The sequence below is a fragment of the Cylas formicarius genome, unplaced genomic scaffold (assembly GCF_029955315.1).
Source record: "Cylas formicarius isolate icCylForm1 unplaced genomic scaffold, icCylForm1.1 PGA_scaffold_1__22_contigs__length_36826433, whole genome shotgun sequence".
Lineage (NCBI taxonomy): Eukaryota > Metazoa > Arthropoda > Insecta > Coleoptera > Brentidae > Cylas > Cylas formicarius.
In genome coordinates, this window is record NW_026844264.1 from 34,805,602 (window position 1) to 34,816,750 (window position 11,149).

Genomic DNA, 11,149 nt, shown 5'->3' on the forward strand with positions numbered 1-11,149 from the left:
ATTCCAGAACCCCATAATTCTCTAAAAACAAAAACCAACAATTTAAACCAACCAAACAATTTTGCAAATACAAAATTATCTAGTATATAAATTGAATCATAAATTTATTGAGTTGTTTCGCTTAATACACAATTAAAATTAACATAAGGCTAAAAATTAACATTCAATTGACAAAAATAATGTGCCACCGCGTAAAGCTAAAACTAAATGTAGGACCGAACCTCCCTGCACTTTGTAATCTTGGGCAGTCTTTTCATCATTCCTAAAATATACAAAATATATGTTCAGACCGCGATGAAATGCTACGAATCGTATCACGATTACGAATCCCATGCACCAAAGGAGGAACTTACATTTGCTTCCCCGAAAATATCAACCTTTGCTGTTGCGGAGGAATTCCTTCCTTTTCTTCAACGCGTTCCTTGATCCTTTCTACTTTATCCGTTGGCTCGATATCTATTTCGATTTCTTTTCCTGTGAGGGTCTAAAATTAAGGGACTATTATTGTGCCAATAGCATTTGAACAATTCTTTTGCGGCAACATAACCTATAAACACACCTTTACTTTTATCAACATTTTTAAATCGTTAAATCAACGAACACTTTGTAAGTCGGGTTTTGCAACGTTTCGGTCGTAGTCCAAAGAAAACGGAACTGAAATCAAGCCTTTTGAATCATCTACGAACGAATTTGATAGAAATTTTCATTTAACTGACGCATAGATAAATGACACTGGGAGGGTTGTGGAAAGATTTTATCCAACTGACAAGCCCACAACCAACAAAAAAGTAAATCCAATATTTCGAAATTATAATAGACCTCGGGCGACATTCAGTCGTGAGCGGTTTAACCTCCGTACGTTCCCAACAAAACCCTTTGTAATAGTCTCCAAAAATTTTGATACCGATTTTAATTATGTGGTTTTCGTTTCCTAAGTGTTTAGTGAAAATTTTCAAGTGTGTAATCGCTGTCGGCTCCGCTGTTTTTGTCATCCACCCCGGTTAAAGGCCGGATGGGTGCGAAAGGTCCTTGGTGGAAGAGGGGGTGGCCGTTTTTTGTTATCGGTCAACGTCCTGTTGGTAATCCAAGAGCAATGTTGGTAATAGTTTTCTTACTTGTTGGTCTGTAAAAAATCCTCAGCGGATGTCACGTATTGGGCGAACGCCTAACGCAGTCTAGCTCAGCCGAGAGCAAATACTATTTTCTCTCTCTTTAGATCCTCGGATTTCAAAGTCGTAACTGTGGTTTTCTTTAGGAAGTGTTGAGAAAGTAGAAATCGTGTTTTTTTAGTGAAGTATTTATTAGGGTAACATGGATTGTTGCCATCGATGTAAAGTTCTAAAACGCCAAGTGCGAGTATAGTGGTTACGCTATGTCCTATATCGCTAGCCAATTCCTTTTCAATGGATGGCTTCAATACAGGCGCTTTAAAACCAGTACACGTAAGTAACACATACAGGTATACAATTTTGTATAATAAAATATAAAACATATAATAACAACGTCTGGAAGACAAAAATTATTTTATACAAAGCTACCTATATATCTCATACACTTCATAACAACGAAAAACATTTAGAACTATAACAAATTCTAATACTGCTACTGTTGGACAGCTTACAATATATTTAAAAACACGTACTTATATGTATTTGTATAACGGTATCTTTATTAAAAATATACTGAACATTCAACTATCCGAGAGGCTAATAAGATTCTAAGTTTTTTTTGGTGTAGTAGGCCTTTTCGACCTATATATTGATAGCTAGCATAGTGTAGGACTTTTCCAAACCTATTTAATACAGACGCAGATGAATTCGAGCTCCTAACCTCTCCATAGATATAGTTTATTACGTATGCGAATCCTTTCAACATATTTTTGATTGTTAATCGATATCATAGTATGATTTATCTTCGCGAAACGTTCATTTGGCACAACTGTTTAGCAGTTATGAGCAAAAAATCGTGTGCGTATGTGGGACAACGCTGCGGGACTGTCAAATCGCGTTGTACTCCCTCATGAACCCTGTAATAATTGTGTGCAATAAAAAAAAACTCCCTCGCAGCGCCACCTAGACATCTGCAACTAATCCGTTCGCGTGTCGGTATTCTGTGGCGTTGACGTTTACATCTTCATTTACGATATCGTTAGTTATGCACGTTCGCGGTGATTTATACTTCTGCCAAGGGTAATTTCTGCTTTTGCTTTTCTCTGGTGGTTCAAACAAGTCGGCGTATAAAAATAAATCAAATTTGGTAAGTGACTTTTGAGCAATGCGCTTATTAATGTCAGTCGTGTGTGTGTCGTACGCGGAAGGAATTCGTGAAACGACCCGTCGTCCGTCATTTTATTAAACAATGAGCTAATTGTTATCGAGACCCCTCGTAGCGAGGTAGCGTTTTGCGTAAGCGTCCGAGAACGTGGATTAACCGTCGGACAAACTGGGCGTCACCCAGCCGTACTTGTCGTGAGTCCGTACCAGCGACCTGAAACTCTCCTCCGCCATTTTTTTATTGAACACCTTGAGGCCCTTGTTTTTGCGCTGAATTCTGCCCTGGCCCTTCACCACGCTCGCGGCGAACTGCATTATCACCGCCTCGACGGTGTAGGCTGACGCCCAACCCCTCGGCGTCAGCAGTTCCATGCATATCGCGCCCCCTAAAACGAAATGATGCCTTTTTCCGGTTATTTCAGCGATCGGTTGAAAATATCGTACGAGGTTACCAGTTAACGAACTGTGGAAGTGTGTGCGATGTGGTTTTTTCTGTTTAGTCGTCGGGATACGCGGATGATTGCGGATTTGTAGTAGGTGCTTATATCGGTTCCGGAAATGGCCGCATTCGCGTACGAACGATTTTGTAGGCGCAGAAACTCAAAGTAAGGAAGAAGAACCTTTGACTAAAAGTGATGAGATTACGTCGTGAAAAGTTTTAATATCGGTCTGAATCAAGTGGTTTGTTTTGCAAAGCCCGGTAGACACGATGCAATTTCTATAGCCGGAAATTTGACAGATAAAATTGCCAGTTACTTTTTCCCGAATTTAATAAAAGTTAATAAAAAAATAAATTCGTTTTAGAGAATACATACGTTAATGTAATTAGTAAATGTAGGATTTTATGCAGAACTTCAAACCAACATCCTCATTTCTTTCCGTTTTTAGTATTTGGATTTTCTTATAGACCCAAAGGTCGCTATGTGCGTGGCAAAGACTACAAATATATGTACAAATTGCATCGAATTTAAGAGTTTACGGAAAGGAACCATTGCACATGGCGGACGTTTGTTCCAGTTTGGGTCCAAAAAGTTAGAAATCTGTTGAAAAATTTTGTCATTTGAATGAATTTATTTTAGAATATCTTTTAATTGAATTCTTAGAATTAGTGCTTGTTTTATGCGGTACGTGGAGGTCTATGGATTTGTATTGTACATTGGTCGGTTTCGGGATGTCTTACATTCACGCTGGTATCCAGGCCAGGTAGGATCGGATATCCCGTCTGAGATAATTGCTGGAGGCGTGAGATGATTATATAGAAGTTTGACTGGACGATTATGGACTAGTCGTATTAGAAATAAAAGTAGAAGTAACCCCGACCAATGTCGGTAATGGGCGCATGGTCGTAGTAGTTGTGCCTCACTGTTTGTGAAACGTATTAGAAGAAGATGATCTATGAAATTAAAGTTATCGGTTGACGCGACCGGTCGTACCTTCCATGACGAATCCTTTCTCGATCCTGGGCGAGATCACGCGGACAAAGGGCGGCGCGAATGGGAAATTTTCCGGGAACACGAGATGCAGCAGGATGTAGCGGATGCCGAGCTCGGTCATGTCGCCCATCAGTTCGCTGTCGTCGTCTAGTTTGTACAGTTTCACGTACCATTCGAACAGGTTGTCGTCGATCAATTCGACGGTGAACACGGGATCAGTTTTCGACTTGCAGATTCTGCGAATCGACGCGGTAGTTAGTAGATACAATTTTAGTGCGGCGTTGTTCTGTGGTACCTCTGCAAGTCGTGGAACTCTTTCATGAGCCGCCTCGCGCGTACCGTCTTGTTGTGAGCTCCCTCTTCCGTTTTATTATTGTCTTTCGCGCCGAACGAAGTGGAGGAAGCCTGCTGGCTCGACGACGCGGGCGATACGGTGTCCCGATAACCTTCGCAGAGATCAAAAATCGGTTAGGGTCGCGAAACGCGTCTTCAATAAGCGACTCACCTCGTAGGAAACGTCTTGCGGGCGAATCGCTCTCCGCGCCTTTCGTTTTTCTAACCTCATTTTTGTTGGTCAGTTTAAAGATGCGCCTGAAAACGGCGGTGACTCGCTCTTTGGGCTTGACGTTCATGTTGGCGCGCGAGGTGTCCGCATCAGTGGTTTTTGTGCAACGTGCGCGTTTATCGTCGCTCGGGAATCTGCGAAAATAGCGTCGCATTATTAGTCGGCGCGCTATCGCTCCCGCTTATCTCGAGTTGGATCGTTGAACCCCTCTGAATAAGCGCGTTATTGTAGTCGCACAGGTTTGTTTGGCGGAAACGAACTTATTAAATCTTCATGATTTATGGCGGAGACGAAAATAAATTGTTTGGATTGTTGCGTTATCGCTCGTCACGCCCACGAGTAGGTGGTGGTCTGTGAAAACGGGTGGTTTGGTTTCACTTTGAAGTAATTTTAGCGTTTCCCGTTTCAGGTTTACGGGCGAGACCCAAAAAGTCAGGGGTTTGCGCAGTTCGTTTGACAACTGTCAGAGAACTGTCAAAAACAGTAAATTATTCGACACGAGCGTGGAAAAATTAAAAGAATGAGTTTAAAGCTTATAAAGGCTAATATTTATTGAATTTTTAGTTTATTTGCGCTAGATTGACCTAATAATTAAAGAACCGAATCACTTATATTGTGATTGGTGCATGGACAACAAATATAACTCCGAAACATTTTATTACCCGCACAAGTAGGTACAACTTTCCAGAAGGGTGGGATTGCAAGTGAGGTTCGCCATCTAGGCACCTTATCAAGCACGAAAGGTATATTTGTTTGTTAGATAACGCTCTTACTAAAATCGTGACGTCATATCGAAACCATAGTAAACGGGTACTGACGTCCGAAATGGGGTTCTAGTATCTGCGGCTTGCGTAGTTTGACAACTGTTAGAGAACTGTCAAAGACAGTCATGTGATTATTCGACACGACGGTTGAATTATGAATAATGCCAGCCAAGATACAAACTGGACGGCGAAAAACGAAGAAGAATAAAATCCAAAATGCATTCCGTTTTCTCTCGCTGACGGAGGCGTAATCCGTATGTATCATTCCTCAATTCCTCAGAATTAGGCGTCTAATTTAAAGATGGTAAAATACATGATGTTAATGCTGACGATGTGGTTTAGAAGCTTAAATTAAAATAAAGAACCGAATTGTGACTTGTGCATAGGCAAAAAAATATAATTCAGAACTTGCCAGAAGGGTAGGAATGCAAGTGCGGTTCGTCATCTGGGCATATTATCATACAACGCCATTAACTGCAAACGTACTTACATCCGAAACTGATTTTTGCTATCTGTAAGCGGTTTGACAACTGTCAGAGAACTGTCAAAAACAATAATGTGATTGTTCGAAACAACGGTTGAATTATGAAAAACAAGGGGTTTAAAGCTTATAAACACTAATATTTTCTGGATTTTTTAGTTTATTTGCTTATTTAGATGCACTTCATAATTGAATTCTTTTTATACCCCGAAAAAGCTAAATGCGCGAGCAACGATGCAAACTATACCACCGCGTATTCTTGGTTGACGATTTGGGAGTAAAATTTATAGTTTTCCGGACTTTTAAGCTAAGTTTGGAAGCTTTCAAAATTGCAAATGGAGGTTTTTCCAATGCAATAAACTACACACGGGCGATCTCGTGTGCATCTCAAGAACCGCATGACATACAACGCCATTAATTGCCAACATACGGACAAGAGGCATACGCATTTGTTAAACGACGCTCTTATAAAATTCGTGACGTCATATCGAAACCATAGTAAACGGGTACTTACGTCCGAGACGGGTTTTTGTTATAGGCGGGCGGGCAGGTGAAAAATATCCTCTCGTGTGTTTTGTTTACGCCATGGTGTCAACAATGGAAAGTTGTGTTCCGTGTATCGGGTGAGCGAACCGAACGGCGACGCGAAACTAGCGGACGATGCCGTCCGACTTACCGACGCTGTTTTCTCTGCATTTTTGTCTACGTTCGTCGGATTTTTTTACGCGACAATCTCGGTGCGTAGCCTTTGGTCGACCTCTCCGCGATAACATCTGACGGCAACGATGTCGTGCGCCCTTCTTCGATTGCGCGCACACTTGCTGGACGATCCGCGGATCGATCCCGAAATACGTCACCGTCGTAGGCACGAAATCGACCAATAAAAGATCTCGTCGCTGCGCGTCCGTAAAGTCGAAGATTACTGCCATGTTTGGGTAAACCAAAATTGGGTTAACAATATGTATTTATATCGTTATCTAAACGAAAGTAGGTGAAAAAAACAACATTCTGCCGGTCTCTGACGTATTCAACATAATTTTAATATTCGCTGATGACTTTACGGAGTGCCTGTCAAGTGGGCGGTGTGTCGACGTTTGCGAAACGGAGAGGGACGCGAACGTAACCTCCAAATTTGCGATTTAGGCGAAGTAAACATGAACGAAGAAATAGACGAGTCGGAATTTTATCACCAGGACTTCACTACTGCTTCCGATTGGGAAATATTTATAGCTCGTATCGAAGAGATCGTGAACCAGTGGAAAAACGAGGGTTACGCTTCAGGCACGATCGACCGAGGGCCGTGGCTCGTGAAAAACGAAAAACTCGCCTTCATCGACACGAATTTCGACATTTTCGCGTATCGAAAAGTCGATCGGCCCGACATCAAGAAAGATTTGGACAGTCCGCGACACGTTATCGATAGCTGGCACGATTTCAGCTTAGAGGACGAGACGACTAGAACGCGAGACCTGTGTCTGTCGCATCGTTACGGGCTGGACGAATTCATCGTGCTTCGAACGTCTGACAATGTCGATATAACGAGCGAGAGTAAAATCAAAATTTTACTGAGTTCCCTGTACATAGCCTCCGGAAACACCCGTTGCAACATACCGATGTTTGTCCAGATCAGGGAGGCTTGGCAACATTTATATTTGGGCGTTTACGAACTGGACAATATCCGTACCGATTTCGAGATGGTCCATTTGAAACGCGGCCCCCAAAACTGCTATTACTTGGCGGGGCTTTTGGAACTGTTCAAGAGCAAAGTGAGGTCGCCGTGTACTCTTGAAAACGTCGTCGTTTCCGCCCAGTCGACGTACGATTTGGTAGATTTCGGCGCTGCGCTTTGGAAACAAGAAACCGGTCTGGATAACATGGACGTGGAGGACTTTTACGTCCTCCCTTTCGGTGTGGCGATCGAACCGATAACCGGTATAGTTTTCAAAGCGACGTGGCGCCACCTATCCGAATATTCCGTGGTGGACACCGAGAGCTATACGGATTTCAACCCCGTCAACGCTCCCGATTGGTCCTGCTCTGCCAAATTCACGAAAGATCCGTTGTGCTTGCTCGGCGACAATTTGAACGAGCTGCTCCACATTGTAAACAGCAAGACGAGCATTTACGACTTGCTCGGCGATTTTATCGCGATGCCGGTGACGGCGGCCCACAATCCTCTGGATCGTCTTACCCAGCCGGTCATTCCTAGCGTCGCGACGTTTTTAAGCCGCGCGGCGCGTAATTCGGTGAGCGAGACGCGAAAAAGCGCCGCCCCCATCCCCAAGGCCGTATTGGAGCCCCTGTTGTATTTCCTTTTCCCGGACGCCGACGAACGATCAGATTATCCCTACGGATCCGCCAAAGAGGAGGAGCCTTTGGCGGAAAATGAGGTAATTTTTTGCTTTCCTATTTTTGTTGATTAGGGTGTAGCCCCATATAAATTATATTGTCCAAGGAAAAAAGGTACAAAAAACATATAAATCATAAAGGTCAGTTTTGATTACAAAGATTTCCGCCCTCACAGTTTTTTGAATAAAATTTCTTCTTTTCTTCAATTTCTTTCCCACCAAACGAAAGGAAGTTCCGGAAATGTATTGTTTCCAGGATACAGGACGTTCATTTTTTTTATTAATGTTTTTTATTTTGGCTGAAATTTGGCAGCATTGTTTCTAGTTACCAAATAAAAACAATTTTGTAATTGTAAATTTTTTAGTAATAAATATTACCTTTTTTAGCTGAATTGTTCGCAATATTATTGGAATGTTGAAGAATATTTTTATGTTAAATGCACATGTAATCAAATAGTTTTTATCTCTTAAATAAAGCAAGATATGAGAAAAAATCAAGAGATGAAAAAGTAGTGGTTTTAATCGCCCTGTCTTATGGAAATGTCGTAATGAAATTAAAATCAGTGATGTACATTTTTATCAATAATTTGTTATAAAGTTGCGCCCCCGCCCCACCCTAAGGCTACTGTTTAATTTATATTTGGTTAGGGCCAAGTCCCTAGAAACAACGTTGGTAAATTTGAAATAAATCCGTGAAAAGAGATTTGAATTACTTTAAATATTATTTAAAAATAAACTTTTACACCCTGTATCTAGGAAACAATGCATAAGAGTTATCACCCCCTTTTAAACACCCTGTATAATTACAAGTTTTTTTCACCAGAAGTTACCTCTATTAATGTGCACAATGACTTACACGCAGACGCCATATAACTATTAATTAACATCAGATTAAGAAGAACCTTAGTAAAATTTTTCAAATAAAACTATCTATATTAAAATCCTTTACATGGAAAACTGATAGTTTCGTACTTAAGTCTTTTTATTTCATTGAACAGTTAAATACATTAGATCCACAGTATCATCTGGTTAGATTCGACTTAGAATCCCTTTTTACTAACATCCAAGAATCTGGAATCAAACCTTATCATCATAATTGAAAAATGCTTGTCTGTATCATTTTTTTCTTGTAACTGTCAAATTTATGAACAAACGTCGGGAACAGCTGTGGGTTCGCTATTATCACCAGTCATCGCGAATATATTTATTTATTTTTTAGAAGACATCTTCCATCTAAAACCAAAATAATGGAAACGCTAGGTTGATGATACTTTTATTATTTGACCTCATCTCTCCGTGGTTTATACGCCCTAACATACGAAAATCAGATCTAATATTGAGTCATTCTGTTTATAGAAACTTTACGCACACAGACCAATACTTTATAACGCATTGTCACATCACCATCTTCTCCATAACCTTCCAAAACCAATTAATTCGAAAGCAACCCCACACTTGCCACCGTTGCCCTTCTTTACATTCAAAACATCGCATATCAAAAGGTCTCAAGAAATATAACGTCAAAACCAGATTTACCATTTGTCAAAAAAGCTCTCAACATTAAATGTGCCCTAAAACCTCATGATTACATCTGCGCAGTAGGAGAGTATATGCTCGGTTAGTCTAAAGTTTGGAATATCGTTGTGTTTCTAGTTTTGGTTAGTTCGTGTTTCAATAAAATCTTTTTTAAGTTAACTTGAACTATGTATACGGTTCAGATTCGCAACAACGTGGCGGAAAAATTCAAGGGATACAAAACTTGCGCCGAAGACTCACTGGTCTGGAGACTGGCGACGGTGTTGTCGCATTGCCTTCAGAGCCTCGGCGGAGTTAAGGCGTTCTGCTATCTGTGGTACGAGTTCGTGCAGGAAATGCGCTACCGTTGGGACAAAAGCTTGTCGATTCCCGGGTGAGTTGTCACTATCCCACAGTGTGAGTCAACTCGATCGGTTAGCGCTTTATTTACTAAAGGATTGCCGTATAAACGCGGACGTCATCGTAGCCGGGTGGCTGGTTATATAAGACGCTACATAGCGGGTTCCGAGTTCGATCCTTGTTTCGGTACTTGACTTTTTTCCGAATAAATTGAAGGGAAACTCTCAACGTTGAAAATTGAGTGACGTACGCAATCGTCGGGTTAATAGGAACAAAAGGCCCCACAGTTCATCAAAAAAAGTAATTTATGTATAAGCAATTACAAATTGTAAAAAAACGCGCTGGGTTGTGACGTCAATTCGCTCGTTAAATTACGCGGCAGCCGGACGGTGCCGTATAGAACGACTACGCGTAATTTTAGTCTTAATCCTGACGTTTGCTTTTGTTATTTTGTGTTTAGTATCAAATAGAGGTTGAAAATGACCGAAGCCGATTTTTCAAACGGTCTATCTGATAATTTACGTTTAGCGGATGTGTTTATGGTGACTTCTTACATACAAAACACCGAAAGTTTTTCTTTTGCTGAGGTTCGCGGTGATATAGCTAAAAGGAGCGTTCATAGACAATTTAGCCGCTAGTGTTAAACCAATATAATATCCTAATTAGCCCAAAGTTTTATGTTTAAGTTAAATTAAACACCAAAAAAAGAAAAAGGAATAGTATATTACTTAACATGTGCGGTAAACGGCATTTGACTCACGAGTTTACTTGACACGAGCGGAGCGTATTTTTTTTGCTAGATAAATACAACAAGTTCGAACGGCAGTCAGCTAAATTACTTGGCATTACACTTGGTAGTAGACTTGACTGGAAAGATCATATTTTATCTCGTAAGCGAAAACTTCCAACTTATTCGTCCTGAGAAAAATTAGGGAAAGCCTAGACCCAAATCCCCTAATGGCATATGACACAATATTATGGGGAAACTCTGTCAATGCTGTTCGAATATTCAGGATGCAGAAAAGGGCTATAAGAATTCTTGCTGGGGCTATGCAAAATGACCACTGCACTTTCTATTTTAAAAAATATAAGATAATGACACTGCCCTATATCTATATTCTCCATAATCTTTTAGAAATTCCCAAACATACTAATATATTTGAAGGTGTGCCTCATAGTTTCCAACACGTGCAAAAAAATCTTATAAGAGTTCCAAAGCACAGACTTGTTACATCAGATAAAAGTTCTTTAAACATTATGCTGCCAGATAGGTACAGACATATGGCATTTGAGGTGTTCAAAACAAATATTAAAGTGTTGTTTATTCAAAAATTATTTCTATAGTATGCACGAGTATTCCATCAAAATAAAAAAAATAAATTTAAAATCCTTGGCTTACTGAAATGTGTG

General features: G+C 40.6%; 3 protein-coding genes across 4 annotated transcripts in view; 1 reads left to right on the top strand and 2 right to left on the bottom strand.

The window, feature by feature from the left end:
* Positions 1-5: 5 nt before the first annotated feature.
* LOC132696462 (NEDD8) lies at positions 6-750 on the bottom strand. The gene is made up of 3 exons (XM_060661284.1): positions 560-750; positions 354-484; positions 6-262 (listed from the first exon to the last, which is right to left on the bottom strand). The coding sequence occupies exons 1-3, from the start codon at positions 575-577 to the stop codon at positions 157-159; spliced, it is 255 nt and encodes an 84-aa protein (XP_060517267.1). The 5' UTR covers positions 578-750; the 3' UTR covers positions 6-156.
* Positions 751-1,295: 545 nt separating this feature from the next.
* Positions 1,296-11,149, top strand: part of LOC132697255 (rab3 GTPase-activating protein catalytic subunit) — a 37,670-nt gene continuing 27,816 nt past the window's right edge. Inside the window, exons 1-3 of one of the 2 annotated variants that reach the window (XM_060662598.1) lie at positions 1,296-2,256; positions 6,660-7,906; positions 9,583-9,773. In XM_060662598.1, the coding sequence (XP_060518581.1) occupies positions 6,671-7,906; positions 9,583-9,773 (1,427 nt within the window). In that variant the 5' untranslated portion in view covers positions 1,296-2,256; positions 6,660-6,670. Of the gene's footprint in view, positions 2,257-6,418; positions 7,907-9,582; positions 9,774-11,149 lie in introns of those variants that run through there. The other variant, XM_060662597.1, reaches the window with a different exon arrangement.
* On the bottom strand, positions 2,250-6,336 carry LOC132697261 (ubiquitin-conjugating enzyme E2Q-like protein CG4502). The gene is made up of 5 exons (XM_060662606.1): positions 6,031-6,336; positions 4,212-4,405; positions 4,002-4,152; positions 3,707-3,942; positions 2,250-2,659 (listed from the first exon to the last, which is right to left on the bottom strand). Exons 2-5 carry the CDS (start codon positions 4,336-4,338, stop codon positions 2,427-2,429), a joined length of 747 nt encoding a protein of 248 aa, XP_060518589.1. The 5' UTR covers positions 4,339-4,405; positions 6,031-6,336; the 3' UTR covers positions 2,250-2,426.